The sequence below is a fragment of the Fukomys damarensis genome, unplaced genomic scaffold (genome assembly GCF_012274545.1).
Source record: "Fukomys damarensis isolate Sample0158 unplaced genomic scaffold, DMR_v1.0_HiC HiC_scaffold_1, whole genome shotgun sequence".
Taxonomy (NCBI): Eukaryota; Metazoa; Chordata; class Mammalia; order Rodentia; family Bathyergidae; genus Fukomys; species Fukomys damarensis.
In genome coordinates this window covers 72,661,386-72,686,854 of record NW_022900913.1, presented here as the reverse complement: position 1 = coordinate 72,686,854, position 25,469 = coordinate 72,661,386, and the positions used below count along the sequence as shown (strand labels likewise).

General features: G+C 44.3%; 1 protein-coding gene, 1 long non-coding RNA gene and 2 pseudogenes across 2 annotated transcripts; 3 read left to right on the top strand and 1 right to left on the bottom strand.

Moving 5' to 3' along the window:
- The first annotated feature begins 64 nt into the window (after positions 1-64).
- Positions 65-3,036, top strand: LOC117285526. The gene is made up of 3 exons (XR_004516587.1): positions 65-632; positions 2,386-2,462; positions 2,993-3,036. It is a non-coding gene; the product is annotated as an uncharacterized LOC117285526 (long non-coding RNA).
- A 1,015-nt stretch (positions 3,037-4,051) lies between these two features.
- On the top strand, positions 4,052-4,151 carry LOC117285580 (annotated as a pseudogene).
- An 8,471-nt stretch (positions 4,152-12,622) lies between these two features.
- On the top strand, positions 12,623-13,604 carry LOC104861151 (annotated as a pseudogene).
- Positions 13,605-22,068: 8,464 nt separating this feature from the next.
- Positions 22,069-24,670, bottom strand: Znf239 (zinc finger protein 239; the record flags this gene model as incomplete). Its single annotated transcript, XM_010622611.3, has 1 exon — positions 22,069-24,670. A coding segment is annotated over one exon (1,317 nt), but the record flags the coding sequence as incomplete, so codon positions are not given.
- Positions 24,671-25,469: the final 799 nt, after the last annotated feature.

Sequence of the window (25,469 nt, the reverse complement as noted above, 5' to 3'; positions counted from 1 at the left end):
CCCCCCCCCCCCCCCCCCCCCCCCCGGGCTCCAGGACTCCCTCGCTCTCTCTTCCCTCCCCTGGGAGCACCGCCCACGCCTCTCCTACCACCCTTGCCCGAGGCGTCCCCTGCTCTCGGTCCCGGGATCCCTAAGGAGCCCTACGTACTCTACGCCTCCCCTCCCCCTAAAGCGGGCCGCACCGCGCCTGCGCCCTCTCTTCTCCCCCCTCACCCAAGTCCCGTCCACTACGCCGTCTGCCCCGCTCCACTCCCTGTTGACCAATCCCAGGCGCTGATATGGGCGCGTCACTTTGGTGCCCTTGCAGCCCAACCCCCGGATGTGTACTGCTGAAGCTGTTTCGCTGCGTGGTCCAGAGGAACGTTGGATTCGGGGGAGGTCCCCCGTGATCACGCCGGCAATGGCGGTGGATAAGGGAGGGGGGGGCTATCGGGTTGTTCTTCCAGGTGCCCGGGGCCGGAAGTGCCGCAAGTGACGGCGGACGTCCCGCTCCGCACAACCCTGCCGTGGTTTCCATGGTGACGGTAAACAAACATTGACTGCCAGTGCTTCAGTCACCCAGAGACTCCGAGGGCCACTGGAGACCTCGGGGTGAGGCGGGCGCGCGGGGACTCGAAGACTCAGAGCCCCAGGTGAGTGGCAACCGGAGTGTCGAGGTGGAGGTCCACACCTGGCATGGAGTGGAGCCTGAGCACCGGGGGTGGCATTGCGGGGTCGGGGTTGAGGGTCCAGAACGCAGAATCCGAGATCCAGGGTCGCACTCCAGGGGAACTGGGGCCTGACTGGAATCTAGGGGTTGGGCTCACGGCTCTCTAGAGCATTGGTTGGCCTTAAGTAACAGGCCGAAGCCAAGCTCAGTGGCATTTCGCCTTCGTGGCAAGCGCAAGGTCCTGAGTTCGATCCCGGGTACCAAAAACAAGTAAATAATAAAATAAACAAAAATTAACATATACAAAAATAAAGAGTCCTTCTCACCCTGGGGAGACAGACAATCGGAACCTGAAGAGACCATTTCGGAGGATGAGCGTTTCAGGTCGGGGGACCTATTGTAAGAGGACCTGCAGGATGGCAGGCTGCACTTGTCTGCAAGGCCTCCTTCAGGTAGTGAGTAATGATGAAAAAAGAGGCTCTTTTTTCCTATGATGCCCTCACTCTGGGAGGCTGAGGCAAGAAGATCGCAAGTTTAAACCCAGCATGGGCAATTTAAAGACAGCGTCTCAAAATATAAAATAGAAAAAGGACTGGAGATGTACCTCAGTGCAAGACTCTGGGTTCAATTTCCAGGGGGAAAAAAAGGCTCGGCTCAGTTTTGTTTTTTGAGACGGTACATTCACATACTTATAGAAACTTGCACCAGCTTTTATTACTCAGAACTTTTCATCTTTTGCTTATTTCTTGCTTCCTGCGGAATTATTTTAAAACCTTCAAACTTTAATGTCTAAAAGCTTTATTTCTTTTTTTCAGATTCATCTCTTCCTTCGTCTTTTTTAAATTAAGTTTATTGGTACATTTTAGGTATATAGTGCAGTTACCTTCACCACTGGGATTTTGTACCTTTACATGGTGTATCTTGGTTCTAATTGTTTTCCCCATTCCCCTGCCCTTCCTTCACCCACTCCACCCTTCACTATTAAAAGCTTTATTTGTAAATAGAAACAAAGCTTTTGTACCTGGGGAGGAGAGGGGGGCTGTAGGGGAGGGGTAAATGGGAAAAAGGAAGTGAGCTGTATCAGGTACAGGTGCAAAGAGTTTTAGGGCTGGGGATTTAGCTCAGTGGTTCTGCCGCACCAATCAATCAATCAATCAATCAATAATTAAGAGCTTTATTTCTTCCTCTTGTGACAGATCTTTTCCCAGTACCCCTCCTCCATTAGCTTCATTGAATTTGTCTGTTGTATTTTGGTCTGAAGTAAGTCTGTGTTTATTTTCTTTGCCCTCCTGGTCTGCTCTGCAGCATGTGTTTAATGCATTCAGCCATTTAGTTTTTTTCCCTATTTTCTACTCATACCTTTAAATACAATTTGCACTGATTTGTCTTGAAAAATCATCTCATAAGAACCGAAATTTAAGCCGTGTGTGGTGGAGCATGCCTGTAATCCCAGCACTGGGGGAGGCTGAGGCAGGAGGATCGCTATGAGTTTGAGACCAGCCTGGACTACATAGTGAGCTCCAGGTCAATCTCAACTACATAGTGAGACCCTGTCTCAAACAAAACAAAACAAAACAACAACAAAAAAAACAAGAACCCAAATTTAGCAGTTTGAGGGTAGAGCCAGAGCTTTTTTCTCAGGTTCTATGTGTTATTTTTATGATTTTTTGGTATTGAGGATCGAACTTGGGATCTTATGCTAATCCTCGGCTCATTGTTTTGTTTTTTTGAGACAGGGTCTTGCTAAGTTGCCCTGGTTGGTCTTGAACTTGTGATCTTCGTGCTTCAGCCTTTCAGCATGCTTGAATCACAGGTATGGACCACTACCTCTGGCTGTTACTGATTGTTTTTCATGGCTGAATTCTGTAGTGTGTAGGTGACAGTGAAATGCTGTGTAAATTCTGCCTTCACCAGGTCAGTTCACCTGAAGCCCATATGTATCACATTTTCCATGGGTTTGTGTGACTTAGCAAGTAAAAGGAAGGGGTTACTGCTAATTGTATTTTAACCTCCATTTTGGTGTGTGAGCCTTTAAACACAGGTGCTTATTGTTACTCAGCAGACGTGTAAATTTTCTTACTGTTAAATTTGGGCTTGTGTTATTTCTTAATTTTGTGAGTTAAAATAGGTTTGTTTTTAGCAGTTGTGATATAAGAAGTACAAAAAAAGTGTTTTGTTCATGGCATTATACTGGTAATTAGATAAATACACAGTTGCTCCCGCCATCCCTACTGGGGATTGAACTCAGGACCTTGTGCTTGCAAGGCAAGTGCAGTGCCACTGAGCTAAATACCCAGCCCCTGTGAGGTGGTTGCTTATTTATTAATTTTTTTTTTGTTACAGAATGGCTTCATCATCATCTCAAAAGGAAGTAGAACCCAAAAAAAGAAAAATGGAAGAAGGAAGAGTCTTAAGTGAAAGATGGATGAGTGTTTTTTTATTGAGAGAAATAAGGCACCCTGCTTAATTTTTCTAAATCAGTTTATCTCACCAGACTAGAGCCAGATGAATTGAGGAAATGGGGAAAAATTTACTGAAAAAGATTTAAGAGTGAAGCTGCTAATTTCAAACTTTATTCTTTGGCAACAGATGAAAGTGCTGATGTGACAGATATGATTCAACTTTCTGTTTTTAATTAGCAGTATTATAGATTACGAATATAGTATCACTGAAGAAATGATTTCTTTGATACCATTAAAATACAGCTAAGGGCTGGGGATTTAGCTCAGGGGTGCTGTCGCCTGCCTCATAAGCACAAGGTCCCAAGCTTGATCCCCAGGGCCAAAAACAGAAACAATAGCTAAATCTCTTCATTTGTATGAAGCAGTAAAATTAAGTGACTTTCTTCAAACTTTGTTAACATATCTGGTGTAGCCATAGTGGTACTCTGTGATGGTTGTTAAAGAAGAGGGATTTAAAGGGATTGTGGTGGTGTGTGCCTATGATCCCAGCACCCAGGAGGCTGAGGCAGGAGGATCAGTGCAAGTTTGAAGCTACCCTGGGCTACATAATGAATTCAAGGCCAGTCTGAACTACAGAGTAAAACCTTGTCTCAAAAAAAAAAAAAAAAAAAAAGGGTATTTATAAATTAGTGAGAGATGATGCAATTGTTGCTGGCACATCACATTTAACAGAATACTGCTGCATCATACATCAAGGAAATTCAAGCTTTAAAAATGGATGTTTACACCTGTAATCCCAGTACTCAGGAGGCTGAGGCAGGAGAATTCCCATGAGTTCAAATAGTGAGTTCAAGACTAGCCTGAACTTTGTAGGGAGACCCTGTTTCAAAAAAACAACAAAAAGATGTCATGCAAATCATCATCAAAGCTGTGAATTTCATGAGGTCCTAGGGCTCGAATCACCAATTCCACAAGTTCCTTAAGAGTAAAGATGCTTTGATCGCTTTGGCAGCACATCTACTAAAACTGGAATGATACAGAGATTAGCATGGCCCCTGCGCAAGGATGACATGCAAACTTGTGAAGTGTTCCATATTTATTTTTTGTGCTTAATCAGGAATCTTGTTCTGTGATCACTCTAATGAGTCAATAATAAATGTTTTGAAATGTTAAAAAAAAAATGATGATGATTATGGGGACATCATTTTTCTGAAGTGAGGTGGCCAAGTTGGAGTAAAATGCTGAAGAGATTTTGTGAATTGTAAAATGATACTATCATTATGGAATCAAGGAACCTGAAGATTCCTCACCAGTTTTGCATTTTTTTGATGTGACTACTCATTTAAATGGGATAAACGTGTCATCAAGGTGAAAGTCAATTTATTTGTGCTATATTTCAATACAGTGTACAATACAGTGTTGTACAATACAGTACAAAATGGAGAGAGTAATGGGGAAAAAGGGTGGGATGTACCATGTACAGGTACAAATTCCCAATGATGAGTGTTGTTACATATGCCTAAAATGTACCAATAAATATTTTGCTATAAAAAAATTTGTTAGCTGTAATTAAAAAGGTAAAGCTTTATGTGTCTAAAACAATGAGGTTTTCTTAACATTGAGATGCTCTTCATTAAATTTATGAAACAAGTTATATATTTAAAAATAGTGTACAAAATGAAATTAAATTATGGCAAGTTCAGGTTATGATAAATAACTTTATGTGTTTTGATAATTTTTAGTTCTGGGAACTGAAAATTATGCACCCTTTCTTTCTGTTTTGTTTTCTCTCTCTCTCTCTCTCTCTCTCTCTCTCTGTACTGGGGATTAAACGCAGGACCTTGTACTTGCGAGGCAGGCAGCGGAACCACTGAGCTAAATCCCTGCCCCCACCCTTTGGTACTGGGGATTGAACTTGGGTCCTTGTGCTTGCAAGGCAGGTGACAGAACCACTGAGCTAAATCCCTGGCCCTCCCTTTCTGTTTTGATACAGGAGTTTGAGGTAGGTTTTAATATTTTGAAAACAATTATCAGTATTTGGCATGTTTACAACTGCATTTTTCATTTGGCATACATGCATAGCCCGTAAGTTTTACGAAGGAATGTACAGGGTTATAGTCAGGAGATCTGGTGTGTTCAGGGTGGTATGGGTATAGACTAGGGTTACAATCTGACGTTAAAGGAAAATTGGATTGTGTCACTTCACAGTCTAGCTTTAGTCATGTCATCCTTTCCAGCTTTGTGTTTATTTGTGAACAACTCTTATTGTTTCTTTTTGAGTAACTAAATAAAACCAATCAAGCAAGCATTCACTCTAGAACAGACCTACATGCCTCATATTTCAGGTTGCTGGGTTCTCTGCCTCTAGCCTGGAGTATCTGGGACAGAAGCAAACCTGGAATCGGTGCCATTCTCTGCCATCCTTTGGGCTGAGGGGTTCTTTGCTGGTCTCATTTTCTGTCTAACTCTCAGTCTGTGGATTGGTTGGTTTATATTTGTGGTCCTGGGGATCACACCCAGGGCCTGTGTCTACCCTGCCATTAAGTTACATCCTAGTCACAATCCCTGATATGTCTGTTTATAAAGTCCAGAGTGGGGTGGGGGAGCTAGCTCAGTGGTTCTGCCGCCTGCCTCACAAGCACAAAGACCCGAGTTCGATCCCATTTACCAAAAAAGTCCAGAGTGTTTAGCTGCATTGGTGGGGAAACATGAAATATAGTGTCTCCTCCATCTCGTCCTGAATTGGAGGTCTTCCTTTTTTTTTTTTTTTGTTTTTTGAGACAGTGTCTCACTATGTATTGAGACTGACCTGGAACTCACTTTGTAGCCCAGGGTGGTCTGGAACTCACAGTTATCCTACTGCCTCAGCCTCCCGAGTGCTGGGATTACAGGCGTGTGCCACCACGCCTGGCTTTTTAAAATTTTTTTCCTTTTTTTGAAACAAGAGTTTTGCTACTTAGCCCAGGCTGGCCTCAAATTCATTGTGATCCTCCTGTCTCAGCCTCCCAAGTGTTGGGATTATAGGCGTGTGCCGCCTTACCTGGCCCACCTATTCTTTTGGATTGTTCTTTTCCCAGATATGGTTCATTTCCCTTCACTCCCGTGCTGATTGGTATATATCTCTGCTGGGAGCTGGGGGCAGGTGCTTGCATGCACCAGGCCTTGGGTTCCTTTCCTGTCATCAAAATGAATATTTTGTTGCATGCTTAAGGGAACACTGCAGATGTCTGGTCTCCATGTACTTCTCCTCTGTGACCTCTACCTGCCTTTCTCTTCCCAGACTCCAATATGCCTTAATTCAAGGAGTGTGCAGGTGCCATCTCAGTGTTTTCCCTGCAGCACCATCTAAACACTTCCCAGGGGAAGCTGCACATGGTAGTGCATGCCTGTAATCCCAGGGTCTGGGAGGCTGAGACAAAAGGATTGTAAATTCAAGCCTCTCCTTGACAACTTTGTGAGACCCTGTCTTGAAATTTAAAAAAGGGTTGGGGTTGCGAACTGCCAGTAAAGAAATACATTAATTCGTTAGTTGCAAAGAAATACCCCCCAAGGCAGTGAGCGGGGCCACCTATAGGGCTTATTTCTTTTGTTTCCTGTATTATTTTTTTCCTGGTACTGGGAATCCAACTCAGAGCTCATGCTAGTGGGCCTCACGCTTGCCAGGCAGGCACTGTACTGAGCTACATCCTCAGTCATGTTTCCTGTCTTGAGAGGAATCACAGTCCTTTGCTGCCCTCTGGTCATATCCTTATTTATTTATTTATTTTTGGTTTTTTGAGGCAGGGTCTCATTATGTAGTTCTGGCCTTTAACTCATGTATAAGTGAGCCTTGAACTTGAAATGATCCTCTTGCCTCAGCCTCCCAAGTGCTGGGATGACAGGTATGTGCCACCACACCTGGCTGGGGTCCATATTCTTTCAAACTTTTTGCCTATATATTGTCAATTTTTTGGATTGTTTCAAGTGGTAAGTTTCCTGAACCTCCATTCCCATTGTTGTTTTTCCCAGAAGTGGACAATTGCAGGTATGAAATACTCATCTCCCACTGAAGTTGAATCAGAAGTCTCTCCGAAAAGGCCCTGCAAAAGGAGAACCCATGGGACACCGGAATAGGGAGCTTTTCAGGTCACACAGAACTGAAAAGGGTGGGATGTTGAAGCACGGGGATCCAGGTAGTACTGGTCAGAGAAGCTCGAGATGTGAAGATGGTGTGGGCATACTGCACTACTGTCAGCACTGTGTAGGTGGCCAAGGAGTGGTACACAGCTCTTTCTGTGCACGTGGACTGGTGAGCTTGTGGAGCACATATTTTTAAAAATTTGTTTTCACAGTGAGTTCCAGAGCAGTCTGAACGACATACTGAGACCTTGTCTCAAAAAAAAACACAACCCCCAAAAATTTTGTTTTCAGTATTTTGTATTCCTCAAAATGTTGTAGTAAACATCAGCAGCTATATATGTACACGGAAGTAATCTCCATCATAGGAACATTGTTATCTTATTGTAGTGAACCCCACTCAAAACCTATTCCTGGCTTTGGAACAATTTAAAGATAATCAGTTCCATAATTTAAAAAATTTGACTTTTTCATTTCAATGTTTTAGTATCTATAATCCCTTATTTTTGTAGCACTTAGGATTGAACCCAGGGCTTTGGACATGGTAGGTAAGTACTCTACTACCGAGTTATATTTCTAGGCCAAATTTAAGATTTTAAGTTTAAAACATTAAATCTGAAATACAACAATACTTGGAGGGTCTGGTGGTGCACCCCTGTAATCCCAGCACTCAGTAGGCCAGGGCAGGAGGATTGCCAGGAGTTTGAGGCCAGCCTGAATCACAGAGTGAGACCCTGTCTCAAGACAAAACAATACTCATACTTTAGGGTTTTGGTCTTCGTCATAACATGGAATTTTAAATCTTTGATTTTGAAGCCTCTTTAATTTTTGATGTCTTGTTAGCTAAGTGAAACTTAAATTGTGTGTGTGTGTGTGTGTGTGTGTGTGTGTTTCTGGGGATGGAATGTAGGGCCTTGTGTGTGCTGTTAACTGACCTACACCCCAGCCCTGATTAAATTTTTAAAATGATAATTATTTTTCATAGAAGAACTCACACTTATGGCTAAGATTTATTATAACAGAGTCAGCGGAAAGCAAGAAGATGTATGTGATGCAGGAGGCTGGGTGCAAGCTTCTCAGGGTCCCTGGGGGAGCTGCACAGGCCCGCTCAGTCCTGGCAGCTACCTCTATGAAGTGTTGCCTGGGGCTGGGGCTGGGAGTTCAAGGTCTGCCCCCCTTTTCTGTGGTGCTGGGAATGGAGCTCAGGGCCTCATGCATATGAGTCAGTGGCCCAGTGGTGTGCTGTATCCCCAGGCTCTCCACCGGGCTGGTCATGTAGGTCACATAGGTGGCGCAGGCCAGGCCGAGCACGGGGGCAGCTGACACAGTCACTGAGCTCCGGATGCCCAGACAGGAAGCAGCCGTTGAGCATAAGCCACCGTGTTTGCAGTGTGGACCACAGAAGGGAAGCAGGTGTTTGCCCCACAGCACGTTCTCATTGTTGGCATGGGAGCCAGCCTTCTCCTTCAAGGGAAGTTGTAACACAGTTCCCAGTTGCCAAAGGCCAGCCAAGGGCCACCCTTATAAGCAGACCTTCCTAAGAGCTGTTTGGGGCATGCTATTGTTAACCCATTTAGGCATAAAGTAAGTGGCATCAGCAGTTCAACTAGTGACAGAGGCTGCCAAAATGGATGAAGACCCTAATACTGTCTCTAAGAAAGTCATATGTGACTATATGACAGGTAGTTTGAGGATTTTTTTTATGGTACTGGGGGGGTTGAACTCAGGACCTTGTGCTTGAGTCAGGTGCAGTGCCACCAAGCTAAATCCCTGGCCCAAAGACAGGTAGTTAAGAAGTTAGGAAATGGGAAAAGAAATGATGTAAACAGTAGATGAAAGTAATCTGATGTGACTATTAGTACTAGACAAATTGGACTTTAAAGCAATGGACATGATGAGGCATAAAGAGGGGCAGTATGTAATGACAAAGGGTAAAAGGACTGAGTAGCCAGAACCATTTTAGGAAAGAATATTTAGAAGAAACCCATTGCCAAGCTGTAAGGCTTATTATGAAGTTACAATTGAGGCAGTACAATATTGGTGAAGGGATCTACAGACCAGTGAGTCCCAATGTTGATGTATACAGGTAGGGCCAGCTGACCAGGTGTGGTGGTGCATTCCTGTAATACCTGCACTCGGGAGGCTGAGGCAGGAGGTATACTCCAAGTTCAAGGCCAGCCTGAACCACATATTAAGACCCTATCTCAAAAAACCAAAACAATGGCGGGGGTACGATTTAGTTCTGGCACTATGCCTGTGTGCCTGCCTCATCAGTGCGCAATGTCCTGAGTTTGATCCCCAATATGGAGAACAAAAAAAAAAAAAAGGTCAGCTGATTCCTGACAGAGTGGATAGCACTTCAAAGAAAAGGGTAAACAACTGTGTATTTATGTACAAACCAAATGAAACTCATCCAAAGCCTCCCAAGTTACCCCAGCATGCAGTGGGCACATGTCCACACGTAGGCTCTGCTGGCTAAACCCTAAACCCTTTGGGACTGCGTTGAAGCACCAGTGATTGAAATGAAGCCTGAGTACTTCCCTCATATGTGCAGTATCAGTGTCACCACCACCACCACACGAAGGAAGGCACAGAGAGGATCAGTAGCTGTGGGGCACAGGGCTTCCAGATGCACGGGACTGCGAGGTCAGGAGGAACTGTGTGCTGAGATCCACCCTCAGGCTAGGAGTGGGAAATATATTTTGGAAGACTTCCCCAAGGGAGTCTCAGCTGCTGGAGCATCTGCTTCCCCTGCCGATTCTGTCCTGGGTCATGCAGCACCCATCTGGAAAATGGCCCTGTGGATATCTGGGTGTCACTACCCAGGGTTCACCGTCACATGGGCCTTGTGTGGTTGCACAGGGATGAACCATCTGGACTAGTTGCTCAGATCCTGCCCTGCCCATTCTGCCCCCTAGGAGGTCAAGCAGTGAGCTGTCCACAGTTACCTCATAAGACATTCTAGTTTGTATCTGGATTTGTCCTTAGGTCATGCTTTGCTGGGCGAGGTGATGCACACCTGTATTCTCAGTTATTTGGGAGGCCAAGACAGGAAGATCAAGCTCAACCTGGGCAATTGAGTGACTTAACAAAAAACAAAGGAACAAAACATGCTTTTTCATTAAAGTCATACCTTGATATGTAATGCCACATAAGTAGACTTAGCTTCTATTATTATTGGTATACAGGAACGTGGTTGGTTTTGCACATTTTTTTGGTGTGTAGATGATTTGCTTAAATATTTCAAGTATTCACTGGCAGTTCATTCCCACCCCCAGTTTTCTTGGGCTTAAATTTTTTTTAAATTATAAATTATTTTTTATAAGCATAATGTCTTTTGTTGCTTGGTATTGAACCCAAGGCCTTGAGTACACTAAACATGTGCTTTACCACTAATCTTCACCCCTAGCAGCACTTTTGCTTTTTTGAATTATTGTACTGATAAACATTTTGGTACCAGATATGGTGGCTCATCCTGTCATCCCAGCACTCAGGAGGCTGAGGCAGGAGGATCAGCCTGTTTGTTACAGGTCAGCATGGGCTACATTACATAGTGAATTCAAAGGCCAGATGCACACACCTTTAACGTCTTCATTTCCAACAAAAGACCCGTTCTCCCCGGAGGTTGGGATGGGTGCAGCTGGGCGTGGCCAGATCGCGCCACAGCGCCGCGCTCATCCCCACCCCGGAGTTCGCCGACCCGGAAGTGCTCGCGCGCTTCCCGGAAAAGCGGGCAACGGCCACGCCCATTACACCGCGACACTGTGTAGCCCCTTCGGGGCGATGAGGCTGTACGCAGCCACCGTCGCTTTCCGGTGCGGGTGCGCTGAGCCAGTGCTCTGCGAGGTGCTGCACCCCGCCGAATCGCGCCTCTCTCGCGCCTCTTCGCGAAAACAGTTGCCGCATTTCATTGTCCGGCCTAGTGCGCCCTCTGCCGGCAGGCAGGCCACCTCGCCGCTTCTGCTAACGCAGAATCTGACAGGAAAATGCGCGCGTCTCGGGATTTACGCCTGCGCACGCAGGCGGAGCTGGGTCCGCGGGCGCACCCCAGTGGCCACGCGGGGTTCGGGACCCGGGGTTCTGAGCCGAGAGCTGCTGGACCACAGGGCTGCCTGGGGGATTGTGAGCCTGCCTGGCACCAGGAGCACCACCCGCCCTTCGTAGAGAATTTAGTTTTTTGAGCCGGCTGCCAAGGAGACAGCTGGTCGTGAGCTTGCTGTGTAGCCTAGACTGGCGGTGAACTCGTGATCCTCCTGCTTCAGCTTCCTCAGTGCTGGGATTGAGGTAGGATAGAAGAAATAAAGAAAGGAGACAAAGACAAAGACAAAGACAAGGCCTGTCACTGTGCTATATCGGCTGCGTCTGCGGGTGTTCTCCAACCACTGTCCTGTGGATAGGTTCAGGGGTGGCAGTGTGGCAAGAGTGCTCTCCAGGCATCTGGCCAGATGGAGTCCATATTATAGTTTAGATCTAAAGTGTACCCAGCCGGGCGTCGTGGTGCAGGCCTGTAATCCCAGCACTCAGGAGGCTGAGGCAGGAGGATCGCTGTGAGTTTGAGACCAGCCTGGGCTACATAGTGAGTTCCAGGTCAGTCTCAACTACATAGTGAGACCCTGTCTCCAAAAACCAAAATAAATAAATAAATAAACTAACGTGGTTTCACATGCACTGTTTATAATTTGATTTCTCCTACCAACATCTGTCCACAGGATGTAGAACTTCCTAAGCAGAGAAACCAGGAGGACAAGGTGGGCTGCACTTCTGTGATTTATTGTTTTTTTGTTTTTGTTTTGACAGCATATGGCTGTGTAGCCCAAGCTGAACTTGAACTCACTATTTAGCCTGGCCTGCAACTCGAGGCAATCCTCCTGCTTCAGCCTCCCCAGTGCTGGGATTACAAGATATGCACCACCAGGCCTGGCTTGTGATCCATTCTTTCTTCTTCCTCAGGTGCACTTTCCTAGTTCTCTACCTGTTCCTAGAGAAGCAGAAAATGAACGGGTCTCAACTGAGTTGTTTATCTTTTATTCCTACTTGTTTACAGTATCTCAGCTTAGAATGTGAATGTGGAAGTAAATGGGAGAATGTGTGGGAAAATATACAAGTGCCCACTGATGTTAGGACACTGGTGGGCAGAAGTATGGAGGCCTCATGATCTTTGAGCACACTGGTCTGATCTTTCCACTGGTTGTAGCAAACACAGATGTTCTGTTACATCATATGAACTAGCTATTAATCATGCCACAGTACTGGTACATGCTTGGAATCCCAGCTGATAGAGAGGCTGAGGCAGGAGGATCATAATTTTCAGGTCAGCATGGGCAATTTAGTAGAACCCTGTCTCAAAATAAAGGGCTGAGGAAGTAGCTCAGTGGCACAGCACCTCCCTAGAATGTTTGAGACCCTGAGTTCAATTCCAAGTACTAGAAAGAAAGAAGAAATCAACAGAAATTTTCCTGAGACATTAAGGGCTGTTGGCATTGAAGTCCAAGTGTTATTCTTTTCCTGGTCTTCCTGTGGTAACAGAGCAGTGATCTCTTCCTGAGAGCTGGAAATCAGTGTAGCCCTCTGACCAGAATCATTTTCCAGGGGGAAGCAGAGGCCTTTGTGTGCAGGAGAATCAGTCAATCTAGGGTACTCTGGACAGTGGACACCTGGGTCCTGCAGAGGTCGGATTCCATTCTGGCACAGACCATGGGACACTTGCAAGAAAGAATCATTATGACTGTCAGAACAGTGCTCAGGTAAGAGATCACACAGCCTGGCCCTGAAGATGGGGAACTGCCTTGAATCTCTCACCTTGAATGACATCTCCCTGCTTTACAAGTCTGAGTCCAACTGGGACTTGGCGAGGGCGAGGGCATGGATCTGGAGCTGCCACTGAATATCAGGAACAAGTTCCAGTTCCAGTGTATTCTCCAACACCTAGCCAGACTTGGCTAGTAACTCAGCTGACCGAAGAGAAACAGATTAGCATAGCTCAAAGGATATGCCTTATATATAATCTGTCTAAAGGAGTTTATGACCCTGGAAGAGATGGATCAGAAAAAAAGACCCAGGAGTGTGTGGTCCGTATGATGGACTTTGTTTACGGGGACCCAATTCGATTTCTGCTGTGCTTGCACATCGATCTCCCGGACTGTGTAGGTGACTGGTTGATGAGCTCCTTTGCGTGCCCCTCCTGCACAGAGCCAGTTGATGCAGCCTGCTTTCGTTCTATGAGACTAAGTGAGCCAGGGTCTCTTGTCTGACTTCAAGGGAACCATCATTCTTGGTGGTTTTGATCTTTTGTCACTAAGCCCAAAGAGCGAGGGATTAGGAAATAAGATCATGCACAAAATTCCTAAAATTTCCTGGATGGCTGTGATGTTGAGGAAAGTATGTAATATTTTGGAAACTCGGAGCGGGGGTAAGATGATTATTTTTATTCAAAGTGTTGACCCAGTGTTTGAAAAGATAATTGTATTTAGATCTTGTTATGATTGCTTCAGTACATAGGAATTGTGTAAAGTGTTACAGCAGCTATTTATGTTTAAATTATATGTGTATTGAAGATTAGGAAAAAGATAGTGGTTATTTTTCCTAAATGAAATAACTTTCTTCTCCCCTCAACTGATTCTTCTCTGAAGTTACTGGCATTCGAGTCAAGGTTTTATTAAAAACTATGTTTTATAACACTGGCACAAAAAAGGTAGTTTTGGGCTGGGGATTTAGGTCAGTGGTTCCGCTGACTGCTTCACAAGCACAATGTTGGGAGTTTGATCCCCAGTAACACCTCCCCACCAAGTAGTTTTAAGCTTGTTTTCACAGTTTTTCTTTTTCCATTGGAAATGGAAATCATTGCCTTAGGTCTTTTAAAATAGTGTGTTATTGTTGGGGCTGGCTCTATGCTTGAATGCCAGTTAATTTATAACCTGTTGTAAGTGCTGTATTCTGTTTGCAGTTAGGAAATGCAGAATTCAAAGTGATCTCCTGACTTGTAAGCAAACTGAGATGCACTATCCCTTTTTATAAAAAATTAATGCATCAAGAAGCCAACTCCAGCAAAGTGGTTTAATAGTATCCTTTCCTCTGTGTTTATCTACGTGTTTTGTGTTGTTGATATGACGATGATTAAAAGTCAAGGTAATTTTTAAATATTAAGATTTCTGATTTAATGAGCTTGAATTATGCCATAATGCTTATTTGAAATTGAAGGTGGCACCATGATGAAATGTAACAAGAAGTAGTTTCTAAGTATAACAATTTTGGTTTATTCTCTTTCCTGTGACCTCCTTCCTTGTTGTCTTGACCCATAGCAAAAGGATACTGGTTCTATCATTACTGTTGTGCTGGGGTTTATTGAGTTATATAAACATATCTCAGGCATGCATCACCATGCCTGCCTATTTTATTGTATTTTTTGATATCTTTTTGTTTGTTTGCTTGTTTTTTTTTTTTTTTGGTACTGGGGATTGAACTCGGGACCTTGAGCTGCAAGGCAGGCGGTGGCACCACTGAGCTAAATCCCCGGCCCTCTAACATCTTTTAATATTTTGTTCTTTTGTTGGATTCTTGGAATCTTGACTATTATATACCTTGGAGGAATTCTTTTTGATCACGGCCAATTGGAGTTTTATATATCTCACTTATCTGTATGTCAAATTCCCTTTCTCTGTTTGAAACCTTTCTGTCATTACTTCTGTGAACATGTTTTTGTTTGTTTATTTGTTTTGTTTTGTTTTTTGAGACAGGGTCTCACTATGTAGTTGAGACTGACCTGGAATCACTATGTAGTCCAGGCTGGTCTTGAACTCACAGTGATCCTCCTGCCCCAGCCTCCCAAGTGCTGGGATTACAGGCATATTCCGCCATGCCTAGCGGTGAACATGTTTTTTTTTTTTGGTACTGGGGATCAAACTTGGGTCCTTGAGCTTGCGAGACAGGTGGCAGAACCACTGAGCTAAATCCCCAGCCCCATGTTTTTTATGTTATTTGTACTATCTCCTTTTTCATTGACTCTGATCAATCTTATGTTCTTTGCATCAGAGAAGACGGGAAAAGGAAAAAGAAAAAAGAGTCCAATTTAATGCATGTTTCTGCTGTCACTTTTGACAACATGGGCATATACAGTCCACAGCTGAACTGATTAATCTCAGCAAGCCAGCTGTAGCTTTATGGTGGGATAGTGGATAATGCCAGTCAACCTGCACCTTTAGTTCCATTGAAGTGCACGCTCATTTCTGGATTTGCTGGAATCCAGTTATGAGGCTGGAACTGGATCTGCTGAGCTTGCAACAGTTTATGTGCTTTCCACTGTCCTGAAATCAATTCCCTGTTGACTTGAATTCCTCTCCCTGACCACCTCCTGACCTGAACTTGGCACCCTCACTGAGACACTGGGATCCGCTAAATGGAATCTTCCCATAGCTGCTCTGAGTTCTCTTGGCTCCTCTCCAAGATGGCCAGTTGATGTCCAAACTCAGCTCACCAGCCATTGCAGTCTGCTGTGTCCACTGCTCCATGACACTGGTGCATTTCTCCTTGGAGGCTTCTGTGGTTGCCAGTAGTCACTGAGAATCTTCAGGTTTGACCTGCCATTCTCATGCCATGAATCTGAGTTCTGGGAGAAAGTGCTGCTTCCTACCTCCCTCCTCTTTATTAAAGTCTCTACTTGTGGATCTAAATTCTCACTTCAGATTATTCCTGGGACCCAGGGACCCACTTTCTTCCTTCTCCTCTTCAGGTCACTGTATTTGTGTCAGGACACCAAATCTCAATGAGGCTCTTTCTCTGCTGCTCACCACTTCGCCAGTACCCTGATTACCTCAATACCCCTTCACTGGTATTCTTTAGGCTGTAGATGGATTGGGAAGTCCACTTGTAAATAAGAACAGTGCCAAGTATGGAGGACAGCTGGTTCTGTTAGAGAGGAGATGGATTTAGATTTTGTGGAAGTAAATGGCAGTGGAATAAAAGGGCCATAGCAGGCAGGTGGGAGCTGTAGGTTGATAGCATCCTGTTTAACTGAGGAATTTAGCTTCAGCATGGCCACCTGGGCACAAGCATAAGCGAGAGGGCACAAATATCTTGAACATACTGTCACCAACAACCCACTCTAAAGCTCTGCAAGCCATGTCAGTCCAAGACAAAGGCAGAAACCTGGGGTCTCAGCATTTGGAGTGCACAGGATATTTGCACAGTGAAGGCTGTGCATATGATGGGGAGCAAGAAGCCTTTGCCCTAACTTCCCAGAAACCCCAGCACACAGTGAACTTATCAGAATGGGGTAGGGAAACAGGTGCCCAGGTAGTGGTCTGTACCCAGGATGGTGCAGCACAGCCCAGGAGGCCAAGCCCATGGAGGGGTGCAGGGCATAGGGCTGGATGCTATAGGAATAGAAAGTCAAGGGACCAGAGGCTCCCCAGAAGGAGTACAGATGGCTACCACCATGGGTCCAGCCATATCATTGTAGTAGTGGGCCCAGGGGCCAGAAGCATGGCTATATATAGCACTGGGCTCTTAGTCACTTTCTTGTCACTGGAAAAAATACCGCCCACCCACAGCTTTAGGGACAACAGGCATGGTGGAAGGGCCTGAGCAGAGGACAAGGTACCCAACTCCGGGCAGCCAGGAAGGAGTGGGAGAGAAGGGAAGGAGAGGGAGAGAGAGAGAGAGGAGAGACAGACAGAGAGGGGGGGGGGTTGGGGGAAGAGGGAGAGGAGGGAGAGAGAATATGAATATAGCTTTCTAGGACATGTCCCCAGGAGCCCACCTCAAACCAGGCCCTACCTCCTAGTAGCTCATTTAACTACTGAACTCATAATGGATGAAACCACTGATAAATATAGTGCCCCATGATGGAATTATCTACCCACATGAGAAGTTTAGGAAACATTTTATTTTGTTTTTCTGAGTGTAGGCTGGCCTTGAACTCATTGTGTAGCCCAGGCTGGTCTCGAATTCAGTGATAATCCTGCCTCAGCCTCCCAAGTGCTGGGATTACAGGCCACCACACCTGGATTTGGTTACACTTTATTTTTTATTTATTTATTTTTTGAGACAGGGTCTCACTATGTAGTTGAGACTGACCTGGAACTCACTATGTAGCCCAGGCTGCTCTCAAACCCACAGCGATTCTCCTGCCTCAGCCTCCTGGGTGCTGGGATTACAGGCGTGCACCACCACACCTGGCTGGGTACACTTTAGATCTAAACTTATATGGACTCCATCTGGCCGGATGCCTGGAGAGCATACTCTTGCCACACTGCCACTCCTGAGCCTATCCACAGGACAGTAGTTGGAGACACCTGCAGACACAGCAGATATAGGACAGTGACAGGCTGGGGTGTGCCCTTGAAGAGTGCCATGTATGTCACACATGTAGTATCTTGGGCTTACAAGGCCTTTTCCTTGTTCATATCTTAGTTAATTCTCATAAGTAGACTGACATAGATAAGGAAAATGTAATTTAGAATAAATGAGTGATAAACCTAAATAGTGCCAATAATTTACCAATATGAGATTAAAAAAACAGTTTACTAGTTCCACTGAAGCACTGTATTTCCCCCAAGATTGAGCAAATGCTAAAAGTTCTCACTGTGAGAGTTTCCACTGGGTTGGATGATTGTCTGTTTCACATTCACTTTCCTTCCTTCAAGGTAGGAGCACAACTGAGACAAAGCAGCTCTTGTGGATGGCAGATCAATTTGCTAACTCCAAGCCCACCCCATGCACTTTCTTCCTTTTAGCCAAGGTCCTGGAAGGGATGTTTCCCTGAAATTCAGAAGGAAATCACCAGATCAAGGGCACTGTCTTGTAATAATCTTCCTTTTAAGTAATAGTATTCATCCTTATCTTAGGTAGCTCAGTCCCACAATAAGAACCAGTTCTTTTTGCCTTGCATGGTATCACTGAGTAGGAGATCAGGCTCCTCTGCAGGGGTCCTCAGTAGGCAAGTGGTGGATGTTCAAGAGGAAGAGGATCAAAGGACTTGATGAAACCAAGATTTGACTTGTGGAGTCCTCAGAATCATGCAGGCTCAGAACTTTGGGAGGAAAATTCATGTAAATGAGCCAAAATATTTTCAGGTAAGCAGATCAGTTGGTGACTCAGGAACATGCAGGCAAAAATGACATTTCTCTGAACTCAAGAGAAACCCATAGTTAACACCTTTTGGACAGTGGAGTACATAAGTCCATTTTAAGTTATGCAGTCTGCCAACACTTTTCAGTTACTGACTCTGAGAAATATCTGTGTTTGATCATTCTGATATGATGTGCACTGATGTGTGTGCACATGTATATATTTCAATTAGTTTTACCACAGTACAATTTATATACTGTAAAACCCACTCAGTTATGTAAACAGTTCAGTGAATGTAGTTATATACCAATCATGGACGAGACAGAACATTTCCATCTCTTCCACTCCTAACAACCACTGTATTGCTCTCATTATAGATTTGGCTTTTCTAGAATTTTCTATATATAATGTAGCAGTTTGAGCCTCATTTCTTTCACTTAGCTTGTGTTTGACATTCATGCCTGTTAACCTATGAGTACATTTTTGTGAAAAAGTGTCCCATTGTTTAGATAGCCTGACTGCTGACACCCAGTAAGTTGTCTCTAGTATGCCAGTTAGTTTTTTTTGTTTGTTTGTTTGTTTTTTGAGACAGGATCTCACTATGTAGTGAGACTGACCTGGAACTCACTATGTAGCCCAGGCTGGTCTTGCACTCACAGGGATTCTCCTGCCTCCGCCTCCTGAGAGCTGGGATTACTGGCGTGCGCCACCACGCCTATCTAGTGTGCCAGTTACAAAGAAATCTGTTGACTTTTTACATAAAGCCTGGGTAAAAACAGATTTTCACTATTCCTGATGAACTATGTAGGAATGAGTTTGCCATGCTGTAATGGCCTTTTATCCAGTACCAGGGATTGAACTCAGGACCTTGAGCTTGCCAGGCACTTGCCTTCTGTGGTGTCACTGAGCTAAACCCCTGGCCCTGGCTTGTGTTTCTTTTCCTTTTCTTTTTGGTGCCAGGGATTGAACCTGGGACCTTGCACTTCTGAGGCAGGCGGTGGAACTACTGAGCTCAATCCCCAGCCACCTTTTTTTTTTTCTTTTTCTTTTTTGTACCAGGGATGAAACTCAGAACCTTGTGCTTGTGAGGCAGGTGGCATCACCACTGAGCTAAATCCCAGGCCCAGGCCTGTGTCTCTTTAATAGGAAGTGGATTGTTTTCTAGATGGCTGTACCATTTTGCATTTTTCCAACAGCTTGCTCTGTGTTGTTAGCACTTGGTATTATTTTTTTGGAGGCAAGGTCTTACTATGTAGCCGAGGCTGTCCTCAAACTTGTGGCAATCCTCCTGCCTCAGCCACCTGAGTGGTAGAACTACAGGCATGTGCCACACACACCCAGCTGATATTATACATTTTTAACTCTAGGCATGTGTTATCTTATTGTGGTCCCATTTTACATTTCCCTAAGGATTAACACTGCGTATTTTTTCATGGGCTTGACATTTGCACATCTTCCTTAATACAGTACTCATTCAAATCTTGTCTATATTTTCATCAGGTTGTCTTTTTTTTTTTAAACTGGGTTGTAAGAGTTCTTTATATATTCTAGGTAGAAGTTTTCCTATCTTTCAATCCTTGGCTTTCATTTAATATAGCTTCAAACAACATAGTTTATTTTGAGGTGGCAGTCTGTTTCCCAGGCTGGACTCAAATTCCTAGATTTAAGCAACCCTCTTGCCTCAGCCTTCTGAGGAGCAGGGACTACAGGCTTATGCCACTGCATCTGCTGAACAGCTTTTTTTTTTCCTTCTTTTTGGTACCAGGTATTGAACTCAATTGAACTCAGGTTCTTGAGCTTTTGAGGCAGGAGACGGAACCACTGAGCTAAATCCTCAGCCCTGAACAGGTTTTAAAATTGATGGAGTAGGCCAGAGATTTAGCTCTGGCTTTGCCACCTGACTTGAAGGCGGAAGGTCCTGAGTTCAGTCCCTGGTACCTGCCCCCACCATTTATGCAGTCTATATATTTTAATATTCCTTCAAGTAAATCTCCCCTATAAAGCAAAAAAAAAAAAAAAAATCAGTAATTTTTTTTTGGTGACAGGCTCTTGCTATGTAATCCTACCTGGCCTCAAACTTATGGGGATTTTCCTGCCTCAGGCTCCCAAGTTCTGGGATTATACATGTGCACCACCATGCCTGGCCAAAATTATCATATACATCTTATATTTTCCTGTATAGACAAAAGTGTCACAACAAATAGATTGTTTTATGTTTTCTTTCAAATTTTGCATTCCTAAAAACAATTTTTTTTTTGCATTCCTTTTCTGCCTTTTCCCTTAGTGCACTGGCTGGGACATTGGTACAGTGCTGACAGTGAGTATGCATCTTTGCCTTATCCCTAATTTTAGGAGGAAAGTGCTCTTCATTTCATTATTTAACATGATGTCATATGTAAATTCCATATTCTGTTAAATTGATAGTTTCCTTTAATTCCTAGTCCTCTTAGTCAGTTGAGTTTTATCATGAATGGGTGGCATTTTCTCAAAATTTTCTTACATCTTTTTTTTTTTTTTTGTACTGGGAATCAAACTCAGGGCCCCATGTTTGCTAGGCAGGCTCTATGCTGCTGAGCTACATTCCTGACTCCTTTTCCTTACATTTTAAACATCTACTGTAGTTTATTATATAAAATGCTAAAAGACTTTTTTATAGTACTGAGCTATATACCCAACCCTTTTCAAAATTTGAGTCTTACAAATTGCTCAGGCTGGGCTTGAACTTGCCATCCTCCTGCTTCAGTCTTAAGAGTTCTGGGATTACAGGCATGTGCCACTACACTCAGTGAACACTGCTTTTTGGATGCAAAAGCTACTGTGCGTTTCTAGATTAAACCTTACTTCATGATGTAATGCTATTGTAGAGTGCCATTTTCAGAACAAGTTTCCACATCTATGTTTGTGAAATTCTGATCTTATTTTTTTCTTTTGTTTATAAATTTTTGTTTGTTTGTTTGTTTTTTGAGACAGGGTCTCACTATGTAGCTGAGACTGACCTGGAACTCACTGTGTAGCCCAGGCTGGTCTTGAACTAACAGCAATCCTCCTGCCTCAGCCTCCTGAGTGCTGGGATTACAGTTGTGTACCACCATGCCCGGCTTTTTTCTTTTGATGTCTTTTCTGGCTTTGGTAATTGTGTTATGTTGGTCTCATCAAGTGGGAAGTGTCTGTTCTGGCTAGATTTTGTGTAGAATCGTATTTCCTTTACTTTACATTTTTGATAGAATTTGTGTCATATAGGCCTGGACTTTTCTTTGTGAAATTTCATCAGCTACAAATTCAACTTATTAGGGCTCAGTTTTCTCCTTTGGTATATATACATTTGTCATAAAGTTGGTAACGTTGCTTTATTACCTTTTTAACATCTATAAGGTTTGTAGTGATATTTCTTCTTTCATTCCTGATATGGGGACTTTTATCAACCTTTTCAGACAAGATCAGTGTGTTCAGGCTGATATGGCCCTTAGACTTACCAATCTTTTTAAAAAGTCAAGTTGTGATTCCACAGAATTTTCCTATTGTTTGTACATTTGCAATTTCATTTTTAATTCCTATTTGTATCATGCCCTTCTCTGATTGCTTTGTGCTAGAGAACTTTTTTTTTTAGGTACCAGGGATCGAACTCGGGTCCTTACACTTGCGAGGCAGGCGGCGGAACTACTGAGCTAAATGTCCGGCCCATGATTGTTTTGTGCTAAATGTTTTTGTTTGTTTGTTTGTTTGTTCTCTGTTTTTTTTGAGACAGGGTCTCACTATGTAGTTGAGACTGACCTGGAATTTACTATGTAGTCCAGGCTGGTCTCAAACTCACAGCAATCCTCCTGCCTCAGCCTCCTGAGTGCTGGGATTACAGGCATGCATCATCACACCTCGCATTAAATTTTTTTTTAAAGTTTTTTTAGATTCTTAAAGTGAGTTTAGATTTGAAATCTTTCTTTTCTAAAATAAGCATATGCGGGTAGCATAAACTGTCTGCTTCTGTTCTGATAGCTGCCTTTCCCGATTTAAATTTTTTTTTAGGAGTCTTGCCATTGCCCAGGCTTCAGTGGTCCTTCCACCTTCACCTCGAGTATCTGGGACTATAGATGTGCACCACCACAGCTTCTATCTTCCAGCTCTCATTTTCTGAGATTTCACTTGCTAAGATCTTTCTCTTGGTTTTATGAACATAAGAATATTTTCCTAGCATTTCAATGCTGTCTTGAGAAATCAGACATGTTTAATAACAATACACTGGCTGCCACTTTCTTTGCTTTAGTTTTCTAAGCCTTGACATAGTTTCTGCAGCCTCTCCTGATCAGCCTCCACATGCTCCCTATACCAGCTCTTCCTAGCTCTTCCCGGAACGTACCTCTCAGAACCACCCTTCAGTGCCAGCTGTATTCTGGTACATACTTTGGGCATGTTGTTATGGACCTTCCTTTGCTTCCAGCCTGGAGGCACTCCAATAAGCTGGCTGCATTCAGGAAAAATAACTATGTTTCTGTGGGGCTGCCTGGGGCAAGTGTATGTCTGTGTGTATTCAAGATTTTTGTTAAAACAGCATATGGGGGTCTACAACAGGAGTAGCTCTTCTCTGGCTCCTTGTTATCTAGCCACAAATAGATGTACATTTTAGCATTAAATGTAGGAAATTTCCACATCTGTTGTATCTCCAACTTTCATCCCCTCCAGCCTAAAATGGATGTAATATATAATCAGAGTTTAAGGGAGGCTACTTGGGACTCCAAAGAAGATATGAAAAACACGATACACATCATCTGAAGAGAAATAAGAGTTACAATTTTGCACAGAATATGAACACAGAAAAACATGCCCTGCCTGGATAAATATAAAGTTCTTACAGTTAAAATGCCAAGTGGATAGATATGTAGTTCTAATAACACTGCCTGAACTGAAATGTAGACATTTCACTCTACCCACATGAGGGACCAGAACACCCTACTCATTGTGCAACATAGCTAAGTGCTTGGTGCTTTGAATTAATGAATGACATTTCAGTGAGGGCACATATCTGACTGACCCTTATCTTTCTCTTTCGAGGAACAGAAAGGCGAGAGATACATTAGAAATACATTAGAAACACAGAAGTCCTCACAGCCCTAGAGACTTGGCCTGGCTCTCATGGGTCTGGGTTCTTCCTGTGCACACGCTGGTGGATATGCAAGTTGGAGCTCTGGCTGAAGCCCCTGCCACACTTGCTGCACTCATAGGGCTTCTCCCCGGTGTGCACACGCTGGTGGATGAGGAGCTTGGAGCTCTGGCTGAAGCCCTTGCCACACTTGCCACAGTGGTAGGGCTTCTCCCCTGTGTGCACCCGGAAGTGGATGCGGAGGTCTGAGCTCTGACTGAAGCCCTTGCCGCACTCGTAGCACTGGTAGGGCTTCTCGCCAGTATGGATACACCGGTGGATGTGCAAGTTGGAGCTCTGGCTGAAGCCCTTGCCACACTCCCCGCATTTGTAGGGCCTCTCCCCAGTGTGCACGCGCTGGTGGATGTGCAGGTTAGAGCGCTGGCTGAAGCTCATGCTGCACTCCTCACACTCATAGGGCTTCTCCCCTGTGTGTACACGCTGGTGGATATGCAGTTTGGAGCTCTGGCTAAAGCCCTTGTCACACTTGTCACACTTGTATGGCTTCTCACCGGTGTGGACTGAGTGGTGAATGAGCAGGCTGGAGCTCCTGGTGAAGCCCTTGCCACATTTGTCACACTTGTAGGGCTTCTCATCAGTGTGGATGGCTTGGTGGACAAGCAGGCTGGAGCTCCTGGTAAAGCTCTTGCCACACTGTGTACACATGTAGGGCTTCTCTTCCGTGTGGCGCCTCTGGTGCAGCAGGAGCTCTGATTGCTGACTGAAGTCTTTTCTGCACTGGTCACATCTGTGCAGCTTTTCTGCAGTGTGGGTGTTTGTGCAGGGACAAGCATCTGGGCTGGCGTGCAGCATATTCCCATGCTCACCACAGTGACAAGGCTTCTGCTCTGTGTGAGCCCTCTGGTGGCTGTAGTTGACCAACTGTGACTTCCATTTTAAAATATCTTTTTGGTTACAGACAAAGGGATCTGAAGATTCTTTCATTGGGCCACTCTGGCAAGTGGCTTCACCACCAACCAGTGACAACGCAGGCTCTGTTCTATCAGACACAAGTTTAACTTGCAAGTTTTCAGAATCCTGGGCCATGGGAGGCCTCTCTCCCCTCACAACCCGCCTCTTGGTGCTCTCTTCAGGTGCAAAGACACCTCTGCTCTCCTGAGGGTCTTGGGGCTCATTCTTACACAGCTTCCCAGGGGAGTCTTGTGTGGCCATCTGGGACTGCCAAAGATATGTATTTTTCACTTCCAATGTTTGTGAAGTCACTGAAGAATCACCACACCATTCTTGTTTCTGGAATATGACAAGATGCTTCACTTCTGGCAGGGATCTAGTTCTTCCCCTGAAGAGTCACAATACAGTCCCTACTCCTAGGTGCTATCTGGCCACTTCCTCTGAAATCAACTGCAGGAAGCCTATGTATGTGACAGGTCCCAGAGTCCTTTGTTCCAAAGACTCTCCACAGAATTCTCTTTCAAGTTTCCTAGGAAACAAACAAAATTCAATGATAAAAACAAAGGGTGGGCTTTAAGATTTCATAAGAGAAAGTTTGACTTATAGTCATCTCCCTTGTGTTAATGTCACAAGGAGAGGAAGACTTGGGTTTGAAAACCTGGGTTCAAAGACACATGATCTCACTTTGCTTCTAACCACAGCCAATACAATATTCCCTTCCTAATCCTGCAAAAGGCTATGAATCCTACAACTTTGCCAGAAATAACATTTCATTCCAGTTCATTCTGCTTTGATTAAACTTCCACTTGATTGGTATTCTACTTTAATAGGTATTAGGGCTACAAGGGAAAAAACTCAGTGGCAGAGCACTCTACCTAGCATGTACAAGGCCCTGGACTTGCTCCCCAACAACACCATGCCACCCCCTGCCCCACACCACATACCACATATATGCGTGTGCATAACAGTGGTATGGTGAAGAATAACCTGGAGAGGAAGCAGAACCAGAGTAAAGGGATTTATGTCCAGCATTAGGGACCTACAGTTAACCCTTGTAGGGACCAAAACTATTAAAGGACTTGAATGAATTATAAACACCACTGCAAAGTTAAGATTTTAGGTAGAGAGAATTGGCTGCAATAGCAACTCAGAAGAAAAACAGAGTAATGACAGAGTGATGGCTGTGGGGAGAAAA